This window comes from Heptranchias perlo, chromosome 19 (assembly GCF_035084215.1).
Source record: "Heptranchias perlo isolate sHepPer1 chromosome 19, sHepPer1.hap1, whole genome shotgun sequence".
Classification (NCBI taxonomy): Eukaryota; Metazoa; Chordata; class Chondrichthyes; order Hexanchiformes; family Hexanchidae; genus Heptranchias; species Heptranchias perlo.
The window spans coordinates 25,772,397-25,799,683 of NC_090343.1; the positions used below are offsets into that span (position 1 = coordinate 25,772,397).

The 27,287-nt window shown below is 39.2% G+C and overlaps 1 protein-coding gene across 2 annotated transcripts in view; it reads left to right on the forward strand.

Moving 5' to 3' along the window:
- Positions 1–664: 664 nt before the first annotated feature.
- The window catches only part of prex1 (phosphatidylinositol-3,4,5-trisphosphate-dependent Rac exchange factor 1), a 185,561-nt gene continuing 158,938 nt past the window's right edge, over positions 665–27,287 (forward strand). For both annotated transcript variants that reach the window (XR_010966380.1, XM_068000534.1), the window contains exon 1: positions 665–1,262. Coding sequence is in view for 1 of the 2 variants with exons in the window: in XM_068000534.1 (XP_067856635.1) it covers positions 1,122–1,262 (141 nt within the window). In the remaining variant the exon portion in view is untranslated. The remainder of the gene's footprint in view (positions 1,263–27,287) is intronic.

A 27,287-nucleotide genomic window follows, 5' to 3' on the forward strand; every position in this document is an offset into this window, starting at 1 on the left:
GAGTAAAAGGGACATAGTCTTACGAATATTGATCATCTGTGTTTCTGAGTTTCTCCTTATGTTTTACGTACGCCCTGATTAAAAATTAAAAACTCCACTTTATATTAATGCATGCTTCCTCTTGACAAAGAAGAATCGTGTTGTTACTGAACACAGGAGCTGAATTACAGACAACATGAAGTCTAAAAATAAGGGACCATCTCAAAAATTACAATTCTCCGAGTCTGACGTATTGAAAATACTCCCCTTTTCTAGAATTATTTGAATTTTAAAATAAAATCAAACTTCAACTGGTAAAAAGTTGATTTAGTGTAAAAGCTAGTTTATTTATTTAAACTAGCCAAATGTGTGCCTCTGACTCTCGGCTTTGCACTGAGAACACTTATAGCTCCATAATAAGTTTTACCTAATACGGCAGTGCCTTTTGTTCTTGATGTACAAACCTCCAGCTTTGAATCTGTCCAAAGTAGAAAATAATTTGTTATTTTGAAAAAATGAAACTTTTAGGTATAGATGTGTTCTCATTTTAACTGAGATGCTTTCGGGACCCTGAACTGCACGATTCCGTTTGAGTTTTCAATGAGAATTTGGCGACGGTCCCTTCACTCGGTTTCCTGAGCATGTGCCTGTTGTCTCATTGGTAAAAAGCAGAATTCGGCTCGACGGTAGCATTTGTCGCAGATTTCGGCAATTTGTAGCCCGTCAGTTCCATTCTCTCTCTGTGGGGTTTTGTTATGGTGCTTGTTTTTGGCTTTCTTCCGCCAGCTGAAATTAAGTTCGGCGGAAGTTTTCTAAGAAATGTGCAATAACTGATCAGTTTCATGTTGAGAAGTGACTTATAACGGAGTGTAGTTGGGACTTCTGAAAAAGGGCAGTAAAACGGAGCCCTGCTCCCATCAGACCTCTTGTATTGTTATTGAACGGGACTTACTAGGAAAGCCATCTCAGCCAACCAAGTACTTTCCATATGGTGAAAACCGTATTACAAAATGAGTGTGAACCTGAAACCAAACTGATTCCGAAGCCTTTTTGAAAGAAGCCGCCAGTTGTGGAGCGGTAGAAATCTGCATTCTCGTTTTTTTTCTTTTGAACAGTCTGTTTACTTCTAATAGCACAGGAACATGGATGAAGAAAGTCACCAAGAAAATGGAGTGGAGAGTGGAAAGGACACGGATCGGCAGCTTCGTTTACGAGTTTGTGTGATGAATGAGATTTTAAAAACGGAGAGGGACTACGTGGGGTCCTTGAAATTTCTAAAGTCTGTAAGTTTTTTTTTGATCCTGCTGTTCTAAAGTCTCTGTAGTTCTCTTGCTCACTACATTGGGTGTGAAATCAGTAAATCAAAGTTAATATGATACCCCAGTGGGTGTACCAACATAATGCTAGCCCTAGTTTAATTTCAGATGGTAAGGCTTTGTGATTCCTTTTGAATTACTAACCTATTAACTCCTAAATTGCTGCAGTCTATGTCAGTTGAAACTTCATGTCAAGAGTCAAACTTTCTTTTGAGACCGGTGTACGGACTGTTGGGGCTAACAACAAGATACTTTGTTAAAAAGACTTAGAAAATGCAATTTGGGGAAGTGGCGCTTGAAGTTCCTACATTCTGGATAATTTTAGACCAGCGGAGATGCACCAATTCAGCCAGTGAGCTCAGTCAGAATGAGGAATCGATCCATCGGGCAGCTGAAAGCTTCTTGGGACCAAAACTAATAACGGAAGTGAAATGAATGTACATCTTTAAGTGGGTTTTAGCTGCAAAAAGCTCAAGAATAAGGGAAAAACCCCGAAATTTGTTTCAAATATTGTTGGAAAGACTTTTGCTAAACAACCGAAATATAACTTTTGCATCTTTCATCTTTTTAAAATTTCAGTTTTACCCACTCCATTCACATTTTTGTACTCGATGATTGTGGGATAGTGATTGCGAAATTGTTTTGATGTATCCTTATTATCTTCTGCAAGAATTAAGCCTGCTTGTTATTCTGTGGTTTCCTGTTGAGGCAGAGCGACGTCTATTAGAAGGTTCGTTTGCTGCCGATAAGGCGCACTGGGGGCTGAAAGGTGTGCCATATGGTTTGTGTAAAGTCAAATGTGCGCTCTCCAGACACAATGAGACTAAGGGGAAAGGCGCTGTAAATCAGTCTCACTCCTTCCTGATTGAACATCTGAGCATTTGGCCGCAGCCCCTCGAGCAGTCTCTTACGACCTAAATCAACCTGACTTCATTTGCAGCATCTCTGGTTGTCCTGTTGGTTGGTTCAGTCAATGTCAGATCTACAATACTGATTATATATTTGGGCAAAACTAGGTTAAGGTTTCAGTTAGAATCTGATTTGTAGTGGATGTGAGAGAGCATCTGGTGAGAGTTTCCCTCTCTCTTGTCTATCTGTCTCCCTTTTCTCCCCTCTCCCTCGGTTCGCTGGGTGGAAGTGGATTTCATACTGCATTGCCCATCTAATGTTTGGGTGTCAGGCATGGATGATGTTTGTCAAATTCCTAAAAGCTGCTCGTAGTGAAGTGATGTTTTGGGAGGGGGTTGGTGGTCTTTGAGATCAATGTTGGGAACTGCCAACTTATTTTGAAGATGCCCATTTAAGGTTGATACACAGGATTTGTGGGAGTACGGAGCTGAATCCTAGATTTTATCTGAGATGTTTACTCCAGTTCTTAAGACCCTTGTGAGTGTAGATAGAAGGCTTGCTGAAACAATTCTTCTGAAAAGAGGAATGAAGCCAGATTGGCCAGTTTAACTTTTTTTATTTGCTCTTCAATGATATCTTAGATGATACCTTAAAGGATGGTCCTGGAAGAGTACATTCCAGGCATTTCTGAAGCCTCTGCAGTGCTCTCTTTTGTTATTGCAGGTATTATGTTGTTGGACTCACCCAGGATCAGGTATACTTTGCTTATTGGTGGGATATGGTGCTGGCTGCACCCAAATGCAGTATTATGACTTTGCATAGTTCAAGTGGGAATCTTGATGGTTTTGATTGCAAGACATGTGGGACATGTCCCAATTGTTGATGCATCAATACCTGAGGTTCTGGTAGATGTTGACTTCAGTTCAGACCGAGTTCTTTGCAGCCACGCAAATGAACATCAAGGTGGTTGCATATCACAGTCTGACTTGCGTCAGTCTTTGCACCACACTAAAGGCACATCTATCATACAACTGATGAAGGAAGTCTAAGCCTTGGCACAACAGCTGCTGGAAGGTGTTAGTGGAGGCTGGTTATAAAACGATGTGCTTGTACCTTCAGGGTTTGATGTCTACCATGACTGGGTTTCAGAGAGGTAAGTAGTTGCTGCTCCACACCTTAAACTCATGGAACCATGTATGTACTCATGGTATGGTTGGGTGGATGGTGATCTGCGCTTTTACATTTATGGTGAGTTTTACTGCTCACCATACTATTTTTGAGGCGTTCTTGGAGTTTACTATTTGCTATAAGGAGGACTCAAACTCTGGTTATTGGACAACTAATGAGCATATGAGTGACTATTCATCTGGAAGAGGGGTGGGTGGAGATGAGGGGAATGGCAGTAAGTGGAATCTCTTTGCTATGACGTTGGCTGTAATATGGTACACCAGCTGATGAGCAATTGGAACTGAGCAAACCCTCCGTGATAATCTGAGCCAGGATGGTTTGCATTAGTCCTGTGTACCGTTAGCTGGCTTACTAATGGGACATAGAGGGGTAGATCTGTCATGGGAAGCTGGAATTCTTCCCACTCAGCTCTAGATAGCCCTGCAAGCTATGTGCTCTACCAGTTAGAGCACGTCCTAGCTAGACAGGTAGCTCTGTGCTGGTAAGCCCATGTGGTTTTAGGTGGTTAAACTCCAGTGCACACTTTGCAGGATCCCTAAGCCTGGGCTATTGTCAACCTTTGTTTAAACTCTCTGGAGCTTGATAAGTGCAACCCAGAGAGAGAAAAAGAGTATTTGCGTCCCATATTGCCAAACATAATTCACTTGTGTGAATTTCTCAGTGGTTTGGTTTGGAGACTCTTGAACATAGTGATAACTTTTTTTGTGGGTCAGATGTCTGGCTGGCAAAAAAACAGGGTGGTACCTTGGATTTAACACTCCATCCTCATTAACCTCTGCTTTCAGTCCAGTGTTTTGAAGTCTGATTGGAGCCTAGAATCTTATGACTGATTTAATTTAAAATTGGAAAAGATGGTTTATTTTACTTGTATAAATGAAGCCATTGATAGTGCAGCACTTAGCTTCCAGTGTGCATTTTACGGAAAGGCTGCAGGGGGAAGTTTGCACTTTATAAATTTGTTAAAATGGAGTCCTGGGTTGAAGACTGTTAAATACAGAAAATGTGCTCTACAGTAGGAAAAATAGTTTGTTTTTGACATGGCATTTCTAAGATAATTTTGAGTATTGTATTAGCATTATTAAAATTAGTTTTGAGTCAGTTGAATTGGTCAGAATGGAAAGTCTGACTGGATTGCAGTGCAAACCAAAAGAACAGAAGCCCACATGCTGCCCTGTTTGTCTGAAAGTACTGAAGAAGTTTTGAACTTAAGTTATAAACTGTAATTGACAGATTCCCAGATAACCATGACATTACAAAAGGCTGATAAAGGGACGCTTCAGTGTAGGACTGTGTGCCACTTGACTTTTCTCAGGACTGTACGAGCAAAATTACATGTATGCGTTTGAGAGATTTATTGGTGGCCTTTAATTGTTTGACCAATATATTTTCCAATAATGAAGTTTTTGGTGATGAAGGATTTCTCAAGTTACTTGGAAGTGTGTTTGCAAATGTTAGACCCCTGTTCAAAAAAGGGGAGAGGGATAAATCCAGCAACGACAGGCCAGTCAGCCTAACGGTGGTCAGGAAACTTTTAGAGATAATCCGGGACAAAATTAATTGACGTTTGGAAAAATATGAGTTAATAAATGAAAGCCTGCACTGATTTGTTAAAGGCAAATCGTGTTTGACTAATTTGATTGAGTTCTTTGATGAAGTAACGGAGAAGGTTGATGAGGGTAATGTGGTTAATGTTATGTATGTGGACTTTCAAAAGGTGTGCTAAAGTACCACATAATTGACTTGTTGGCAAAATTGAATCCCATGGGATTGAAGGGGCACTGGCTGCTTGGATACGAAATTGGCTAGGGGACAGGAAACAGAGAGTAGTGGTGAACGGTTGTTTTTTAGACTGGCGGGAAGTGTGCAGTAGTGTCTCCCAGGGGTCGGTATTGGGACCACTGCTCTTTTTGATATATATTAATGACCTGGACTTGGGTACACAAGGCATAATTTCAAAATTTGCAAATGATACGAAACTCGGAAATGTAGTCAACAGTGAGGAGGATAGTACTAGACTTCAGGACGACATGGGCAGACACATGGCAGATGAAATTTAATGCAGTGAAGTGAAACCTGGGAGTGTACATACACAAATCTTTGAAGGTGGCAGGACATGTTGAGAAGTCTGTTAAAAAGGCCTAAGGGATCCTTGGCTTTATAAATAGAGGCATAAGAGTACAAAAGCAAGGAAGTTATGCTAAACCTTCATAAAACAGTGGTTGGGCCTCAGCTAGAGTAGTGTCCAATTCTGGGCACCACACTTTAGGAAGGATGTCAAGGCCTTTAGAGCGGGTGTAGAGGAGATTTACTAGAATGGTACCAGGGATGAAAAACTTCAGTTACGTGGAGAGACTAGGAAAAACTGGGGTGGTTCTCTTCAAAGCAGAGAAAGTTAAGGAGCGGATTTGATAGAAGTATACAAAATCATGAATGGTTTTGATCGAGTAAATAAAGAGAAGCTGTTTCCAGTTGCAGAAGGGTCAGTAACCAAAGGACACAGATTTAAGGTATTTGGCAAAAGAACCAGGGGCGACATGAGGAATGTTTTTTTCACTCTGCGAGTCGATATGATCTGGAATGCGCTGCCTGAATGGGTGGTGGAACAGATTCAATAATAACTTTCAAAAGGAAATTAGATAAATACTTGAAGGGGAAAGAGCAGGGGAGTGGGACTAATTGGATAGCTCTTTCAAAGAGCTGGCACAGGTACGATGGGCCGAATGGCTTCCTGTGCTGTATCGTTTTATGATTATGATTTGCAACCTCTAGGATGCCTTCTGGCATTTTGTGAAGACAGAGTGGTGATGCTGAATTAAACTTCCAGCATTGAATAAGATATCTTTATGCCTTTTCACATTTTGCGAGCCTTCATGTGGTTGGTCACTTTCATGTTTAACTATGTCCATTTGAAGGGTTTGATTCTCATCTGTTTAAATCTGCTAATAAAGCTTTATCATGGGGTGGGGGGGGGGAAACCCTGCCAAACACCCTCTTTCACCTTCTTTGAGTGATCAATAATTCTTCCTTTCATTAAATCAATAAGTTCTCAAATTTCCCCGACAGATCCAGTTACCAGTTTTTTTCTGTTGAAGATTTGGATTTCTCAGTTCTTGTGCTTTGGTTCCTTGGTTTTAAATATCAATTGATTTTTTTTTAAAAAGGCTTGACCATATGTATTATTAAAAACTTCTTGAATTAATTAAGAAGATATTGACCTCTGGCCAAGTTATCTTGGGTTTCCAGGGCTAGCTGTACCAAATGTCACATAAATGAGTATCTTGGTATGCTTTTTTTTAAAAATGGTTTAACTCCAGTTTTAAACTTTTTTTGGTATTTTAGTTATTGTGAGCCTCGAACGTTTGCCACAGGCTCTATGCAAACATTGTGGCCTTTGTTTGACCTGTCTAGTACAACTCCTCTAAATATTATCGGCATTAACATTTGAGGATGTCCATCAACCCTCATGACTTAGTGAGTGAATGCACTGCATGATACTGTGCTCAGCCATGAGGGTTTCATTTTCAATCCATGGTTTGTACTGATAGCTGACTTAACCAAGGTTACCACTAAGGCACATTCTCAGTACTTTAGAATGGGGGTGGAGGTAGATTGATCTGGATTCCTACTCCTGTTTAATATTTGACACTGTGCTGAAAGTGCATCTGTGGGACATTGGTTAAAGATGAGGCTGGGTTTGGTTGTGATGTATCTTGTGGTAAAATAGCCATTTAACACTGTGTCCTTGCTCTAGTATGAAGAATGGCCATTTGGGTGAGGTATTGAAAAGTTGGTGCTATTCATGCAGTATGCATCACTGCCTTCAGGAGAGAAGTGGTGAGACCAGAAAATTGGAGGGAAAATTTAGCGGCGGGTCAAAGAGGGAGATTGAAGTATGTTCTAAAGAAAGAGTTTTGATCTTAAAAGCTGCATATTTCTCTTCATGAATCCTTTTTTTTCTTGTTTGACTTCTTTGAGTTTTAATCCAATCCCGTTTCAGTTTTTAAAATTTTGTTTCACATACTTGTTTTGAAAGGTGTTAACAGAATCAAAGCTGTGGAGCTGTACCAACAGATTTTGTAGCCTTAGTTTTGAAAGTTCATCAAAAGCTGTTCTGAACTTCACTTTTGTGTATGTTTACAAATGTCGTTTGCCATTTGGCCCTCATTCCTTCACCCAGGATTGATGTTAAATAGGGAGTATTGCCACTTTTAGATCGTATCAAAGGGAGCAATATTGATTGCATATCACTTTTAAAAAAAAAATCCAATACTCGGCGTTTAAAAATGTGTATAAACGAGAGCTTGGCTGACTGTTAAAGCTATCATGTAGTGTTATCCTTTACTACTCTGGTATTGTTCCTTGCATATTACAATGATCCTTTTTTTGTGTATACATAAGCAAGTGGTTGGTTCACTTAAGAGAATTGGGATTGATTTGTGGGATGTATCAGTTTCTCCATAAGGGTAGAGTTTGTAATCTTTGAGGATTTGTCTCATGGATACATACTAACATCTAATATTAATATATTTAACCTTGACTAATTTCAAGTGCAGTTACCCAAGTCATGAGTACACTATTTCTGCTTTCTTTACTCGTACAGGGGCATATACTTCTTTGATAGGAAGTATGCCAGTTCTTGAACACAGTAGTTTCAGCATTGGGGTGGATTGTGGGTCATCTTACCTTGGTACATTGTGCTTAAATTAACAATGGCTGTCTTTTTAATAAATTCATACACCTCAGACACTGCTGAGTCTTTTATATGTGACTGGTCTTTTATACATGGTGCAGTTTGTGTGCAAAAGAAATAAAATGGTGCATGGAATGATTGAGCCATTGTTGCAATGAATTCTAATATTTCCATATTTTTCAAATGCAGGAGCTCCTTACTGTTATTGGTACCAAGTATCTAGCAAAGATTTAGTCTTTGAGCTCTTGATGTGCATTATTGGCCTATGTCACTCCAGAAGTCAGAGTAAACATCTGAATCACATGAAACAGCCCAGCCTACATACAAATAGCGTGGGCCTGGCCAAAACGGCCATCCATACATCCAGGTTGGACATGGCTGATGGGGATGGTCACTCTGGCTGCCTTGTCCGCACCTGGGTTGCCCTGGAGAAGGAGTACACAGTGTCTACCAGTACGCTCGGGGACTTCTGCGACCGGTGGGCACCGCAGGAACTGGAGGACATTTTGAACATGGGTGACAATATAATTTAATTTCATTAACTTAAGCAAAAACAAAGGAAACTTATTAGTTGTGCCACTTTAAAAAGGGTGCAATTTTATTAGATTTTCATTTAATACTGGGGCAATGTCTCCTTATTGTTTAATTAGGAAAAGGCATACAAGTAGCGTTGTTTTGATGCTGGATATGGAGTTTGAAGGTTGTAGTAGGCTGTGATAATGTTCGTATTCAGTAATAAAAACTGCCTGCTAATGTCCTTCTCATTTAAACTCAAATCATTGAGTCCAAGTACAAAGATGTGGTTTGTTTTCAACTGCTGATGTTGAAGGCAACACTGAATCTATTAGCAAAACTATTAGCTTGAATTGTAATGTTTTTGTGAAGGAAAAATTTAACAACATTGGTACAACTGCTATTTCAAGCATATGTACCATTTTATGCCTGCATGCATTTATTCTAGTTTCAAGTGAAAGGACAGACCAGTCACGAACAGTACTCAGCCGTCTGAGGTATATGAATTTATCTTCCCCTCTCCTGTGAGTTTTTATATTGAAGTGGTATATGTGTCATTTAACTACTCGTGCATGTGCTTCAAAGCTTATGTAAACCATTAGTTTAATTATGCACCATCCTTGTGAAAAAGCTACTTTTTGCGTGGTTGAGAAGTGTTAATGTCATCAGAAATGCAAACTTCCTACATGCAAAAATAGTTGCATTGTATTTACCTTCATGTGTTTGTCAAATGGCTTTCCTTTTGAAAATTATTTTTTGGTGGGATATTAGTTTATTGAGCAGTCCAGTAGTGAGAAACATGCAATTGCTCAAAGTGAGGTGTAGCAAACTTTCTAAGTTGAGCACGAGCTTTATGGAAAATGTGGTTTGGTAAAGATTTTATTTTGGGGAGGGAGAAGAACTGTGCATCATTTTTGGATGATATTTGATTTGTCATCACAATGTGTATCTTCAAACAAATGAAAAAGGTTTGCCAAATATTTTTTCACAAAGACATTGCCACTTTAAGTTTCCTCTAGTTGGAGGAAAACATACTTAGTTTTCTGGTATTTGCCAAGGAACACTTTTGGTTAGGGGAGTGAAAAGGGGGAAGTTTGCTGTCATTCACACACACCATGGAGCAACTGGGCCTTTGTCCCACTCTGCTGGGCTCTTGGACAATAGGGTTTTTATTCGGTTTCATGCCAAAGAGCGGACAGGCTTCTTTTACAAGAGATGAGTTTTATTTAATGAGCCAAAAATGGACTCTGCTAAAATAATGAGTTTAGTGGTAGTGCATTTTCTAAGTAACTTGTTTTTGTTGGACAGATTTAAGTTTTACATATGCTTGTAAACAAGATGGCAGCTACTGCCTGTAGGAAAACAAACCATTTCTTTTGATAAACTATTCTGTATAATGCTTTAGATCATAAGAGCTCTCCTGTGGTTCATTGCTTAGTTACCAGATTTACTCTGGTAACCTTTTGAGTTCATACTGTATATGGAGAAAAATGAATTATTCTGAAAACTGTACAACAGTAACTACAGGCACACGTCTAAGAGGATTTATGTGAGAAAGACCCTATATTCCCACTTGCTCCTTGAGGCATGCACCTAGCTGTGCTTACACGGATTGAAGAGTTGATTAACAAAGCACTGAGTTTTATGGGAAGGCTGTGGCATGAACAGAGGATGTTGTGTCGATCGCAGTTTTGATTGGTTTTAAAATGTTTTTTTGGTTAGCTTTTAATAACAAGTGTATAGTTTCTTCTATCTAATTACAAAAAGATGAATAGTTAATATTGCTTTGGAATGAAAGCAATACAGATTTAAACCTGACGACATAAAATCCAGGATGATGAGCATTAAAAAGATATTAGTTGTGAAGCTTGCAGTTTAACATTATGGCTATTGCAGTAGAATCTTCATATTTCAAAACTTAGTTGTTTGTATTTGTAATGTAATTACATCATTTGAAATTCGGGATTACAACTCTGATGGTTAAATCTTCTCTGCTCCTTCAAAGCAGGTTATCAATTTCTGCTTGAGATGAGAATTCATCCGTTTGAGATGTGAACAGTATCAAGTATGATACTCAGGCCCTATTAATGGTTTGTGGTGTTCACTGTACCTTTGGAATTTCTAAATATTTGCTCCCTGCAGCTGTCCGAAATTCTGCTTGACGTGCGTTTTGGCTTTGGCTGTAGAAAGAACGGCCATCCGAATGCAAAATTAATACCATTAGGCAGTAATACTGCAAGTTTTAATCCAAGGTTCTGATAGTGGATTCAATCCATCATGCCAATGGCAATTCTGGGTAAATGAGTGTCTAGCATTACCAGTAAACAGTTTTTTTTAATTCAGTGGTTTCTGTCAAGAGTAGATGTTAAGGCAAGAAAAATTGATTTTAATTTTCCAACAAGAAATGTTGAGGCGGTAGTGGTGGCGAAGGAGAGTCTTGAGTTGAAGGGGTAAAAGTATCCAAGTACTTCATGCCAATCTGGAGGACTAACAAAAGCTGAAACAACCCAGAAAAGCTGACTTTGCAAAACATGTCTGCAGGGTGAAGACATGAGCCTAGAGTTCCTGCTTTAGACACAATCGGGAAATTGCGCTGGTTAGGTTACAATTCAAGTTTCTGGTAAAATGCATTTGCATAATCACAAACTTAAAATCTTCCATGAACCAGTGCAATCAGGTTATGTAATAGAACATAAACATTTTTTCTTTGAATTAAAAAATCTTCATTTGATGTATTTAAGAATGGTAACCTGGATGCAATTTTATTAATACAGCTGAAAATCGGTTTATCACACAAAATAAGCAGTTTTGATAAGGGTGTACAGTCTTCCATATGTGAGTAACCTGATGTTTAAATCACTGAAAATGACTTTTTTAAAAAAAACCTAGACTGAACCATTTACTAGCTTCATTGGTGTAAACCGGTCAGTTTCAGGTAAAGTAAATATTTTTTGATATGTAAATACTTTCAAAAGGTGCCTACATGTGCCAGTGTGCCAAATAAAATGAGTGCCATTTGAAGAGTCTTCCCTAACCCGAAGCGCAATCGATGGAAAAGCTCAATGTTGACTTGTGGGCGGGGCTGGTTTTGTGGGTGGGGCCAGATCTGGGCCAATTGAACTTTAAACCAGTGTAAAAGATCGCGGACGCCCCTAAAGTAAGTGGTTTTTGGCGTAACTCACTTGCATTTAAAATTCCTTGATCTTTTGCACTGGTTCAGCCGATTCCACCCAGATTGCGCTAATGTTACTGGCGTAAACGAGCGGAAACTTTGCCTCATGGAGTTAAATTGAAAGCGCAGCTGGACATCAGTTTGTTGTAACTTAAGACACCGAGGTGCCCAGCATTGTATTACTTGAGGTGGGAGGGGGAACACTGAAGTACACAAAAGTGGAACTTGCAGCAGTGGTGAATTCAGGAATTATTGAAGGGTGTTACATGAATGTTGAAAGCATGATATGTATTTCCTGGCAAGGTCTAGCCTCTTAGTTGTTGCATTTGAAGCTTTCTGTAATCCTACTACTAAAACTAAAAATAATTTATCTTTGAAGAATCATATATTTAAAATATATAAGAATAAAAGTGGTTGCAGTGAATTCAGTTCAACTTGACGGGATCCAGTTCCTTTCACTGGGACTCGAACCTTAAAACACGGTTAATTTGTGAACTGAAACCTTTAGCAACATGCATATCCAATAACCACAACCAGTAGTGCCTTCTACATTAACGCAACATAACTGGCTCCCTGCCACATCTGTCCCTTTCCTCACCCTTGTGACAGTCCAGAGGTTGATGGGGGATTACCTGAATTGAGGGATCAAACCACATTAAATATATTTAAGTAGCTTTAGAAGGGACAAAAATGATTCATTATCATTAAATGAAAATATTAGAGTCCAGTTCTGATGAAGGGTTAGAGCCAAACATTAATCTGATTTTTTTGAAAAAAATACTGATTAACTTATGCATTTCCAAAAATTCCTGTTGTGAGTCCCCTTAATACATGAGGCCAAAAATTTCTGCCAACAGGAATATGTGTGACATTCCTCTCTGTTACTTTAAAGGGAGGCTTAAACCAATTTAAAATAAACTGGTTAATGCTGCGTTTAAGATAGCAGAATAACATAAAATTGTGTTGGTCCACTATTATTGGCAACATATTTAGCCTATATTGCTCATTTGACCCTGTCCAAAAGGTTTATTTTCTTTGTACTGAAAATAAAATATTGAAGTCCCCAAAAATGTAGTTGGTAGGGACAGCCACAGGGAGCTGAATTTTGTGCTGTCCGATGGACCTGACTGCACACTGCAATCTATTATACTGTTTCATTGATGCTACTCATAGTGACTGCTCTATTACAGACAGTGCAGACTGTCCCTGGTAACAAAGGGGCCTCCGTTGCTAATGCTGGAGGGGAAAAAAAAAATCTAAAAACAGCTTTCAAAGTTAATGAAGATTATGAGGCACTGTTTGCATGCATCACAGCAGTCGGTACACGAGAAAAATCCTAAATGTGTGAATCTCCAATTAATAAATACAACTTATCACCATTCCAAATTCACTCATGTTTTATTTTATTTCCAAGCCCTGATAAGCTGCAGGAATGCCTACATAAAGCCAGTTAATGCATTCATAGTCGGTAACATCCTCCTTATCACAAAGAAGTGGCTACAATTAGTCTTGAAGAAAATAAACCTTCATGAAAGTTAACAGCTGGTATGCCCAACAAGTTTTTAATAGCTGCATTTCAGAAGGTTGTTTGTTACATATAATTTGTTGGGAGCCAAACACCATACACCTGCAACTCTCAGAAATCATTAACTTAAAACTTTCTGCTTCAAGATATTGTACGCTAACAGCAGACTGAATTGCCACTTAGAATCGTCTGCAATCTTTATTTTATTTTAGTTCATCTCGTGGTGTTTTCATGTGGAGTGGAGCAGAGGTTAGGGTGCAGAGTGAACCATGTGTGCTTACTCTGGGAAACTGGAGAAGCTTGGCACAGAAACCAGAAGAGAACTGAGAAGCTGTGGGCACTGTGAGCAGTTAAGAAGCAGCAAGAGACTAGGAAGAGTTTAGGCTGGCAACTCAGGAGCATGGAAGCTGTCCAGCAACTGAGACCTGGGTTTAGAGATAGCTCAGGAGCAAGCGCAAACATAGTAACGTTCTTTGTTGTGAGACTTCCAAGTCCTATCAATTCATTCAAAAACTACTTAAAACATTCACTGTACTTATTTTTTCTAATAACATAGCTTTTTAAAAAATCTCTGCTGGTGTTGTCATTTTTTTGTTACTGTTGAATGATGATGCAAAGGTGTCACATCATACCAGGCACTTCCATCTGGTGAAATGCAAAGGAATTTATCATTTTGTACAATACTTTACAATGCATATTAAGAATAATATTTGAGCCTTGCTTAGAACTGTGATTAAATTAATGGTTTCTTGATATTGTACATTTTTTTGTCTTAGTTTACATTGCTGTTCCATCCAGAGGTTTTGAGATTTGTTCACTGATTAAAATTCTCCCCCCTGCATTTCTCCACCCCCCCCCCCCCCCACCCTGCCCCGCTCAACAATGGGTGAGTTTTGCTTGGTCTTTCTTGGGCCAGCAGATGAAATACTTCCAGTGACTTGAGTGTTTGATCTCTGTGCCTGGAGTCTGCTGAGTGAAAGATGATGCACGACAAAGATCAGTGTTGGTATGCAGAAGTACATTTCCTTCTAAACAATCGCTAGCATTGATAGCTGCAACTGAGCTGTCTGCAGGTCAGATCATCCTGCTCTAAGCAGAAAGAAGAAGACATCAGAAAGTTTTAATCAGTTAAAATGCTTAAAAAAACAAATTTAAGACACCCCTTTGAAGACAAAATATGTCGTCTTAATTTGAAAGTTCTTTTACTTACTGTGATTACAAGAAACTCTTCTCAGAATTTCTAAACCTTTTACATTTATGGAATACATAACTTTTTAAAAAAAATACAAGTCTCATTATTGCTTTGTAACTCCCAAAACAGGAAGTGATACCAAGGAAGTTTCTGAGCACTGCTCTGTTACTGGTGCCAGTAAGTGATGTTTCTGATTTCTGTTATTGTACTGGGGCTGGGGGCTGGAGTTATCTCTTTTTCTAATTAAAAGTCTACTTTTAGAAACACCAATAGAAGTGAAAATCACAATTTATTGTACAAACGATTTTGGGCATTTGCAGGTGTACTGAGGAAGGGGGTGTGTGTGGTTCCACCCCCCCCCCCCCCACCTTAGTCTGCCTTTTGTGGGGAATGTGCCTCACTTCAGCTGGTTGCTGTCTTGTTAGGACTAGGCAACAATCATGAACTGACCATGTGGGGGATTGTGGGTCAAGCTGCATCCTGGAATTGTGTGGCATAATGTAATATTGAACTAATTTTTGCTATAAAGGTTGGGAGTTTGTCTATGCATGATAAAAACAATTTAGATGCTCAATCATAGTTCAACTGCAATTTTAGCATTCTTTCCTATCTTCCTCCCCAAAATATGATACTTGCATTATGACAACATTAATTTTTCTCTGGTCCCAGCTGGAGTTCTGTTAAAATGAAGGTGCTTAAACCTTAAGATGAATAAATATATATGATCTTTCTAATTCCCTAGAATTTATAATAAAGTAGTAATACATTTCATGAATGTGATAACTGATACTAATGTTGTTTCTGATCTTGTAAAGCTTGAGGAATTTTTAAATGACCTCTGAACCACAATAGCCTTGAAACATAGTCCCTATAACTAGTCCCAGACACTTTGGAGCAGCTATGGTTCTTGGTTCTGTTTTGAAGCAAATGAAATTCACAATGACATGAAGTATGCAAAAGCTGCTGTTCTGGGTATTCCTGATTTAATGTAGGTCTAATTATAGGGAGTAGTAAGCTTCTCTTACAGAATCAGAGCAGTTATTTCAGTGGCCCTTTTCTAAATGTAGAATCCTGCTTTCTCCCTCTCTATGCTACCAAGTGAAACACAGATGACTATTTCTTAATATTTAAGTAAGTTAAATGTAAAGTTGGGACAAAAATTCACATATATTTTAAAAACATTATTCATAGAAGTTTTCAAATTGGGATCCGTGCAGTAAATTTTGTGTTCATCTGCGACCATACACCACATGCACTGCAAGCTGTTACAAATCCTGTAAATCTTTTTTCTGTATTTGCTGAGTTACCAGTGCACTATTTCCATTCTTGTATACAAAGAGAAAATGTTGCCATTATTCTCCTTTTGGGCAGCTGACACTATCTTTCACAGGTTAAGACAGGAGTTCCCTGTTGTATCAACAACAGCAACTTGCATTTATATAGCACCTTTTAACTTAGAAAAACATCCCAAGGAGCTCACAGAAATGTAATCTGGCAAAATCAATGCCAAGCCCAAGAATAAGATATTAGGAATGACTAAAGCTTGGTCAGAGGTGGGTTTTAAGGAAGGTCTTAAAGGATGAGGAAGGCAGAGAAGTAGAGGTTTAGGCAGGGAATTCCAGAGTGAGGGGCTGAAGGCCTGACTACCAGTGGTGGAGCAAAGGGAAAGGGGGATGCAAATAAGGCCAGAGTTGGAGGAATGCATTGTTCTCTGAGGATTGTAGATCTGAAGGTAATAAAGATAGGTTGGGTTGAGGCTATGGACGGATTTGAACACTAGGATGAGAATTTTAAATTTGAGGTGTTGGTGGACTGGGAGCCAATGTAAGTCAATGAGCACGGATGATGGGTGAGCAGGACTTGGTGCTGAATAGGGGTTTTGGATGAGCTAAAGTTTATGGAGGATGGTACGAATGAAATCTGGAGGTGGCCCAAGGCATGAATGAGTGTTTAAGCAGCAGATGGGTTGAAGTATAGATGGAGGTGGAAGTAGGTGGTCTTTCTGGGGCCAAGTACCAGTCAATATTTGCAGAGGGCCCTTGCCCATCAGATTGTGTTTTGGCATTCAGTAGAGATCTTAAAATAACTTTATTGTGAGACAGATCTTTGGAGCCCAAATGGTTTCAGATTTTTAATGTAATTTTTGTTTGGCTGCTGAAACTTGGATTGGATCTGCTGTGTTTTAATCTGTAGTAACTTCCATGTGTGTTATTCCTTCCCTGTGGTCGCCTTTGGATTGTCCACCAAAAAATGTAATTGAAGGGGCAATAATAAGGTTGCACTCCCAATATGATTTTACTGAGAAAATCCAAAGATGAGCTATTAGAGCTACATTCATTATGTTACCTGTTTTATGCTTTCAAAGCAAAACAATACAGCTTCCCAGAACTCCTCTGTGTTTCTCCAGCTCGGACCATCCTATCCCTTTTTGTTTGCAGGCTTTTCTGGAGCCAAATGGCAAGAATCCCAGCTTCCCGGAAAAAGTCTACTCCAGTGACTTTCGTTAGTGAGCTAGGATGGCTGGTCAATCATTAATGGTACCATGGAATACTATGGACTTGATTGTGGCAGGCTTGGTAAACCAATAACTGAATCAGAGATTTGACTTGGTTCCAAGCTTCTATCATCACACCTATCTGCTTGGAGCCACCTTGACCACAAAGACTCAACCTACTTCTTCCCCTGAAGGAGGGTGCATTGATTACTTATGGCAATTCTCAAAGGGCAGGCTATTTTTTTTTCTTGGTAATACTTTTTTTTTTCTGTGGTAATAATAGATTTTATTCAAGTATGAGAGAGAGTCGTGCCACTTGACCTCCCAATAGTGTTCATAATTGCAGATGTGGAAAGCCATTTCACATTTGTCCATTCAGAATGGCCTTGAACCCCCCCCCCCCCAATTCAGTGTGCAGTTGATGGAATATAATTTCTTACACCATGCGCATATGGCGATGGAGAAGGAAAACGGGATTTAGAGGCTTGGCACAGGGGAGGAAATAACTGATCAGTGCCATTTTTTGATACTGGAAAAAGAATAAAAAGACTTGCATTTATGTAGCGCCTTCGTGACCTCGGGATGTCCCAACGCGCTTTATAGCTAATGAAGTACTTTTTTTGGGTGTAGTCACTGCTGTAATGTAGGAAACACAGCAGCCAACTTGCGCACAGCAATGTGATCTGTTTTAGTGATGTCGGTTGAGGGATAAATATTGGCCAGGATACTGGGAAGAACTCCCCCGCTCTTCTTTGAAATAGTGTCATGGGATCTTTTTACGTTCACCTGAGAGAGCAGATGGGTCCTCAGTTTAACATCTCCTCTGAAAGACGGCACCTCTCACAATGCAGCACTGCCTCAGTACTGCACTGAAGTGTTAGCCTAGATTTTGTGCTCAAGTCTCTGGAGTGAACTAAAATCTGTGTTCAGACACTGATTCCTATTAGAGTGTCACTGAAACATGTATGTTACAGTACCTCCACAGTGCTGCAAGAGGAGGCCATGTTTGAATTTGAGGATTTAATCAATTGGGGAAAAAATGGCCTAATTTAGATTGTAGAATAGGTCTGACATGTTCAACTTGTTGACTATTTGTATAAAATCCTTATTAACAAAAAAGTTAGTAATGAGTCTATCTATATGAGTAACTTACAGATTCATGCCAAAATAAATTATTACGTTCTTTGTGATCACTCTATGTAGGTCACAGTGACGGTAGCAAACTACAGATAATGTCAAAATGACCACAAGTGAGGTAAAGCTGCAAAAAAAAAGAACCAAAACTACTGATGGCTGATAATTTAATGCTAGGCTGATTATTAATTGCCAATCAGCAATCACTTTGCTGTAAGCACTAGAACTAATACATTAGCTACAAACTGGTAAAGGTTAAAATAAAATAATTCAATTATTTTTCAATCAGGAAGAGTAAAGGGAAGCTGAAGTGGTCAATTCAGAGACTAAACCACTGAACTTTCCATCTTGTCTTTCTGCTTCAACTGAAAGTTGTTCTGCTAAGCAAGGCTACTGAAGACAGCTTCAGGAGATTATTTGACTCTGAACAGCAATATGTCCAGTGTGTTTTTGTGTGTTTACTACTTTTGTTCTACAAAGATTGAAATTTCAACTGCAACTTGTCTGAATTTCATATTAAAACAGATGCTTGAATTGAGCAGTTCAACTGCAGAACAATTATCCTTCCAAAATGCAGCATAAACTGCTAGTTTTTTGGGCAGATTACCAATATTAGAAAAAAAACCCCACAGCAGCTGAGATATGTATAAACGAGTGCCAACAGCTATAGAACTTTCAGTGGAAAGTCAAAGTGAAGTGTTAACGGCAGAGCAATTACAAATTCTACTGTCGCTACAGGGTAGTAATTGTTCTTCTCCACTCCCGTTCCTCGGACCACCCCATAATAATTTTTAAAAACCGGGCCTAACGAGGAGGTTGTTTGATGGCCTTTGATAACCAACTTGTTCAGTGAGTAAGATGTGAGAGATTTGTGTTTATACGAGAAAGATTGTGTTTTGTTTCAAGTTGGTTGGCCAGTCCTCTTAATCTGACTGACCGAGAGTTGTCGGTAATATGATTTTAAATCTCCTGTTTTTCTTAGTTTTATTACCGTATCATTTCCTTTTTGATTTTTAGAAACAACGCATAATATTTGTGATGGAAGCTTATCATTTTTGGGAAAAATTGGGTTCACTTTTAAATAATGTTGATGAATTGAAAGAAACCAATTCACATAATTTGAAGGTTACTGTGGGTTTGAAATAAACATTTATATTTGGATTTATTTCTACTTTTATTCATTGAAGTCAATCATTCATGTCTTCTGTCTTCAATCAGGAGGGTGGGATTATCTGAATCACACTTCTCCATGGCAGTAATCAAAACCACTAATTGGGTGGCAATAGCTATGTTGTTTCAAGGTAACATGAGCCTTCCCATATTTGTCTCCTGCCTCACCTGAGATAGAACACTCTGTTGTGTTCCAGCTGGTGAACTGGTAGAGGCAGGTCAAGTTTGGAGGAATGCTTTTGGTTTGGTAGTCAGTTACTGTCACATTGGAGTTATTGGGCTGGTCATCTGTCCTGCATTTTGAGTGTTTCTACCATCCGAAGTAGTGGTTGTTGGATGTTGTCCGTAGCTCCTTACATGAACCCTCTGTACTACACCAATCTTATGTTAAGTCTCTGATTGGGAAGACTTAAGTTAATGGTTGTGTTGTATGATGACATCACTCGGAATGGAAACTAGACTGAAGCTGCCCAAACTCATTTTATTTGGAACTTTGTCTCCTCTGATGATTTATTCACCAAATTAATTAATAATGTATGCCTAACTGAACTGATTTCAGCATTTTTAAATGTAAATGAGCAGTTTGCAATAGAATCTGCATTAACAACAAATTAAGTTTCACACCAATTTGACATTATAGTTTGAAAGATTTTTTTTAGCATGGAAATTTTGAGATCATTTGTTTTAAATTAGCTTTAAAATTGCTATGTTTACAATATATAATAAACTTGTTTTCTCATGGCAGTTCTTCAGGATGCAGGCCCAGCATTCATTAACAAACTCTATTCTGCATGACTGTTTGTTTATTTTTAGCAAAATGAGTTGGAGTCAATTAAGTTAAATAATGACTGCAGGGCAAGGGGACTTGGGTAAAACTGGTAAAAGGCAAGTTCAGGACTGATTTCAAGAAGTACTATATGGAAAGAGTGATTTCATACCTGGAATGGTCTTCCAGCTAGGATACTGCAAGCAAAAATTCTGGAACCAGCCAACACACACTCGAAAGTGATGAGGGCTGTCGGTTTCTTTGGAAAGATGAACGAGATGTGCTGAGTGGCCTCTGAAAAGAAATTGCATGCAGTGACTGTATGCTTCTTCTGTTCCTCAATGATTTATTGCAAACCTTGAAAATAATGCATCTGTTATCCCCACTGTATATCTCCAATGATATAATTCATCCTCTACTGCATGAACTGGGGGTGGGGAAGGAAAGGAAAGTCGTCACAAAGATAGATCACAAGTACAGGTGAGGAGGGCCATTCAGTCTATCTAGCTGATCCATGCATAGAAACCAACAATTTCCACCTCTTTTCTCTTTCCCTCCCCCCCTCCCCCCCCCCAACCAAACAATGCAGGATCTAACTGCCCCTTGAATGACGACACAGTTTTTGCCAACAATATCCTACCTGAATGATCATGCCTGTTTGTGAAGAAATCCAGGACCCATGACCCCTTGTCCTGCAGTCGTAGTTGCATAAAATGATGCTGTGCATCAACCTTTTCTGTTTTACTTCATTTCCCATCTATAGGCCAAAGGGGTCCAAGTTTTTTAACCGTTCCTCATGATCCAGTCCTCTGACACTACAGATCAGCCTCCTGTCCCTTCTCCGTACCGCTTGCGGTGGATATTGTACAGAGACAGTTTACAATTCAGATAGCTAGGTGCTCCGTTTTGGGAATTTAGATAAATGTGCAGTGCTTTGTGTAGAAGTATAGCCAAGGATTTCAGAACATTCTTGCTTCTCAGGCAAGGCAGTGAGACAATAGAGTTTGAGTGAGACAACTGAGTTTGAACAGCTAACTTGTGAGCATTGTGTACTAAATGGTTTGAGCAACCAATATAACTCAACTGTTCTTTGATATGTTAAGTAGTTATTGCTTCAAGAGGTATTGCCAACTGGAGTTTTATTCTGTGATATCATCGGGGTAATTATATACATGCAGGGTATGTAATAATTTGAATATGGTACATGGGTAGGCTGTGAAGCTTTAGAATTTAACTGCTTAAGGCAATCTAAATTTTGTCTATGAAACTGCAATACAAAGCAATGGGGTAGAAATCGCTCCTGATAACGGAGGAGCTCAACAGCGCACTCCGTTGTTAGTGGCGAAATGGAGGAGCAGGTTCCGGTGTTGGCACATGCGTAGTGAAACATGGATATCTGGAACTTGCTCCTTGTGGTTCGTCAGCGATATGACTGCTTCGAATTAAAAGGACATTGCACGCTGCAATCGGAGAAATCATTGAAAACGTTCTTATCTGCCCAGCTGGAAAGTAACTAATTACGCCACCAAACAGGTACGCTTAAAAATACAGCTTTAAACTAAGTTTTAACAGCGGGGTTAATCTTAATTTTTAGTTGTTTGGCAGTCATAAACTTTAAAAAAAAATGTAGTCTCATATTACTCATTTTAATAGTTTTTGGTCATTATAAACCTTTTCTTCAAATTAATTTTGTTTTTACTTTTCCCTTCTGTCTCTTTTAATTCAATTATTTCTTCGGCTTTTTATAAAAAAAAAATTTGAAAATTTTATTTGCAATTACATACAGAATACTGACTTTCAATGAATGAAGTCTGCTCGCTTGTTTGAGCAATGCAGGCTGAATCTGTGGGCGTGACGTCTCCTCTCAGACTTTTCCAGCCGCGGCAAATCACACTGCTCAGAGGCTGGGTTGATAGCGCACAATTCTTTTAAAGTTCAAACTCGAGCAATTCGATGCTACAGAGCCCGCAGTAAGTGATTTTGTTAATCTAATTCGCAGGAGCGGCGGTGACCACTGCCTCGCTGTTCCGAGCGATTTCTGGCCCAATGAGTTGAAGAAGATTGCCATGTATTAGGCAGTTTTGTAATAATTTAAATACATCTGATGAGCAGATCTATGTTTCTTGGGGTTGATGGATTAAAATATGAATGCTTGATTTTGAATATTTACATCCTGACAACTTTTTATTCCTGGAAAAGGAGTAAAAATATTTTCTCAAAGCTTGTGAGTAAGTGATGAGCAATCACCTTTTGAATTGGGAATAATGTTTTTGAATTTTCTCTTTGCTGAAGAACAATTTCCGGAAATAATACAAAAGCTTGTCCTTCTTGTGACTGACTGACAGGGGAGTCTGCATGGAAGTCAGAGAAGACGTTTCCTAAAAAGATGTTTCTGACCTAACAATAATACTGTTGTTCAGTGAAATGTTGGTGTTTTTGTGCCCATTCAAGGTTACAAAGGCTATGTAAACTGTCAAAACAATGGATAGTGGCACACAATAGCAAGTCAGTTCTATTTTCTGTCCTTCGGAAAATGTGAAGCTTAGTTACTGTAATTCTCTTTTTTTTGACTGAATGCTTGAAGAGATGTTTGTTTTTCCATGCACTTGGGATTGTGCATGCACATTTACTGACCATTTCTTGCTGCCTTCCTTGCTAATCTTTTAGCCTCTTTGCCCCATTTTCCCCACCACAAAACTGACACTGCACAGGTGTTGTTGACTGAATGTGCTGATTTTGTGAATGCAAAATATCAGCTTCATGAGAATGTAAAATGTGTACAACTCAGTCGTGAGGCTGCTCAAATCAAATTGAACCAGTTGGTGAGAAACCACCTCAAGGAGTACAACTGCAGTCAGTATGAATATGGGTACCGGATTGGCGTGTTTCTAATCTACAGATACCTCTCCAATTTCCACTGACTCTAGTGCTTCACAAATCTCCTCCCTAGTCTTTCTTGGCTCTCTGGATAAATATCACCTATGCTTGGGCATTAACTTGTTTTAAGTTCTTTTAGCTAGTTAGGGATTTCCATTTCATAAGTGAAAGCAAGGACTATTATTAAAGTTTGGGGAGAGCACTGTTCACGTCTTTTATTTCTCCTTGGAGGAAGTAATCTTTCAGAATATTTGTGTTTGTCCTCAGCTTCAAGTCCATTTTGCATATTTTCACTTCTGACTACCTCCTTACTGTTGTACGACTGATTTTTAAAAAAAGTTGTGTTTAGCCTCTACTGTTTTATTTTCTAGGTCTCTCTTTACCCCTCATCATTCTTCAACATATTGCTGCATTTTCATATGACCCCTTCCCCATTTCTCCTGGAAGATTTGTAAAGGTTGTTTTTCCTCTTATTTCCATTTTAATTTGTTTGCAAATCTATTTAGGGTTATGTTTCTTCAGTCTGAGCTTGTTCATTTTAGGAATATACTTGTCCTATACTGAATTCTCATTGAGCAACCTATCCCAATCCATTTGTTTCAGTTGTTCCTTTTATTTCTTTGAATTTGATCATTTTAAAGTTGTATACCTGAATCCTGGTCTTGGGTATTTGTGGCTCCCAGGTCATGTTGAATTTGATCATTCTCTGCCATTGCCCCACAGAGGTGTTAACATTTCTATTTACTGTACATTGTCTGGGTCATTTAATGAATAGCAGGTCAACGTGAGCACTGCTTCTTGTTACTTCCTTGATGCACTGGATCATGAAACAGTCATGCATTACACTGGCTAACTCTGACTCTAAACCACTTGTGTTTTCCAGTTTATATTTGGATGATTGAAGGCTCCTATGAAAATAATTTGTCTGTTATACTCTTTTATGAAGCAAATTGTCGTCTTTTTATGCAGACCTTTAGTGTAAGCATGGATTTAAAAAAATATTTGAGATGTCTATCCAGAGTAGTTTATTTTATAGTTTGCCCCCTCCCACAGGATCAACTTTGGTCTCCCTAGAGTCCATGACCTAGAGCTACATCCGTCTCCTTTTCTGTCCACGCTATCTTTTTTTTTGAACACCACACCACTGAATATTGAACTGTTTGCTATCCTCTGGATTTAGCCATTTTTCTCTGGATAGTCTTGCCAATACGCTCCCTTTCCCACTGTCTACTTTGTGATCCATCTCATCTGGTTTCCTTCCTGCTTTCTCTAACTAGTTTAAATATTTATTGATTGCTGTCTCAATGCTCTCTAAGTCTTTTCTCCCCCCTACTTGGTTTTTGTGCAGCCTGTCCCTCTTTTATCAGTCCTTTTTTTATTCTGGAAAAAAAATGCCCAGTTATATTTGAAGGTGGCTTTGTTGTTATCCCACCATGTTAGCAGCCATTTATTTACAGTCGCCTTTTCTTGCTGAACTCTTTTCCTTCCCCAAACACTGGAAGTATGTCACAACATTCCTATGCATCCCTATCTTTGATCTTAGATGCAATTCTTGTGTATGTAATTTTTAAGGCCCATGTATTGTATCTCCCAATGCCATTTATCCCAGCATGGATCTCGCACTGCACCCTTTCTTGTCTCATTAAGTATCCCTTCTAACCATTCCTCAACATATACTGCTCAAGCTCAAGGAAGACTACCCATAGGTATTATCTTTACAATGCACGTGGGTATCCACTTTCGTTAGCAAAGGATTCCCCATGATTACAATCTTTCTGTGTAAACTGCATCTTAGTTCAAGTTGTCCTCTCACTTTCTAGCTCCCTATTCTTGGAGAATTTGTTTCCTTTTTCATTAATGGACCCTGGGATCTGTTGATTGTTCGAATCTCAAAAGTAGCTTCACTGGCTTTCTGACTACTTTAATCCATCCACTATCTTCATTTTCATGGCATTCCATAGCACTTGTTTTTATTTCATAGCAGCCCTCCTCCCTGATTACGCTGATGCCCTGCTCCCATCTCTGATGGTTCACTTGTGAGGTCTGATGTTACTTTGGACATTTCACCGACATGTGATGACTTTATTGGTGCTTTCTTTATTGTTTTCCTTCTCTCTTTGTTGCCTTGAACTCATGTGGCCCCCATTGTCTTCAAATTATCACAGGTGTTGCCTTTTGATTGCTTTCCTCCACTGTTCCCATTGGAACTTGATTTCTTGGTGAACCTTTGGGATAGTGAGTCTTAATAATCCTTCCTCCCCGCTTTAAGTTTACTTGGCCTCTCCAGAACCTTTTAGAGACTGAAGCTCTGCTCGTGTCTCTGTATTGTGCTTGTAATAGATTACATCAAAATCAGATTTGGATCCCTCCCAATGGATTCAGTTACCTTGGATCCAGGTGATCTGACTTTCTTGTCTGTCCACCTAGATTGTTTTACTTAATGGTAGGATCCACTGGAGTGGATCCAGTGTGTCCCTCCTAGAGTGAAGCTATCCTACTGCACCCGATGTTATCTTTTTGCTACTTAGAACATACACAGCTCCCAATGAAGTCCGTGATTCTATTACACTCTGTCTGTGTACAGTTCACAGGGATCGCAAGATACTGAAGGATGGAGAAGGCCATTCAGAATAACCCTACACTTCCTGCTATTGCTGCATCTAATTGTTTCTTAAACAATTTTAAGGTTTTCGCCTCCTTCACCATTCAGAAGTCCATTCCAAGTCTTAATCACTGTGCTCTGCTTAGACCTCATTTTCAGTTCTGGTCACTGAGAAACAAGGGAGACCTTGAAGTGCTGAGGCTGTTGAGTGTTCCCTTGTCCAACTCTCACACTTTAATTTAAAGTAGTATTCTGGATGACCTTTGTCCATACAATTTACTATCATGTAATCCTGTATAAAATCCATCTCCTGGACACCTCCTTTCCAGGCTGAAAAGCCTAGGTCTGTCCCATCTTTTCGCCTAATTTCTGACCCTCACACCAGGGATCAGCCTTCTGGCTGCTCTCTGAACTTCCTCAATGCTTCAACATCTCCCTTGTTTCTCGGTGACCAGAAGTGAAGATGTGGTCTGACCAGAGCGCTGCGCAGTTTGATCAAGACTTCCTCTGACTTCAATTACATAGGCAAAACAGAATTTAACAGTCTTTGTTGTTTGCTCCACATCGGTTGAGTGTTGAGACTAGTAAAACTCCTAGGCCTCTTTGAACCTCATCTGTAGCTATTTCAACACTATTTATGTGTTGGCCATTTTTCCTTTCTATGTGTCAAGTTTCACTTATTTGCATTAAATTTTGGCCGACTCAAGTATTTTGTTTAGATCATTCGGTAATTTCAGGGCTGCCTCCTTCGATTCCACGGTCCCTCCAAGGATGGTGCCATCTGCAACTTGGACTACTTCGCATTTGACTTTCTGAATCCAAGTTATTGATAATTTAGAAAATGCAATGGTCCTAATATATTGAGCCCTGGGGCAACCCACTCAGTACATTCTCCTTCCCACCCTGACGTTTGCCCTCTGACCATTACTATTGTTTTCTACCCGACAGCCAATTTTGCCCTGAATCCCCACAGCTTTCAATTTAGTAATCTTCTGTATGAAACTACCAAATGTCTTTTTGGACGCCTAAATACACAACTTCATAAGGCTTACCACAGTTTACTTGGGTTGTCACTTCCTCAAAGAAATCAAGGATGTTCGTAGTTTGCGGATGTCACTCCAGATGTCTGAATTTTTTTCAAACAAGGTGCCACAAAAAAGGAACGGAATCGTGGGCTGGGAGGATTGTGCATTGAGCCACCGTGATGCCCTCATATAACAAGAAATTGATCTTAACACAAATCCGAGAGCATGCAACATGCTTTCCTGGAATGAGATACTTCTTCCTTGCAGTGTTTAACGTTGCAGTCTCTTGATGGACTATATTACACACTGCTGAAGTTAAGGGCTTCACTAGTTCTTTATTTACATTGAATTCTTGATTATGTATAATAATGGACTACATGTATATTTATAAAGCAAGAATATCCCAACGTAAGCTATTGATTCCCTTTTGGATGCCTTTATTGTAGAAGATTTGAATTTCAGTTAAGCAACTTGTATGTAGTGTGTCATGAAACACGTGCATTTTGAATATGCCAGAACTTGCAGTAAGTGCAGAGCCCTAAAAGGAAAGTGTGCTGCTTAGGGATAGCACTGTACCGCAGAAACTGGTGCTGCATTGAGTGCTCGGACACAGGCTCACGCCTACAGTGTCCCACATGTGATTTCCGTACCTTAATCATGCTCCTATTGGGAGTCACCAGAGACGAGGCGCTTTCTCATGACAGAAGTTAAATTGGAGAAACAATTTAAGTGACTCTAACATAAATTGATATTTATAAGCATGATTGCCTCACACATTTGCCTTGACAAGTGAAC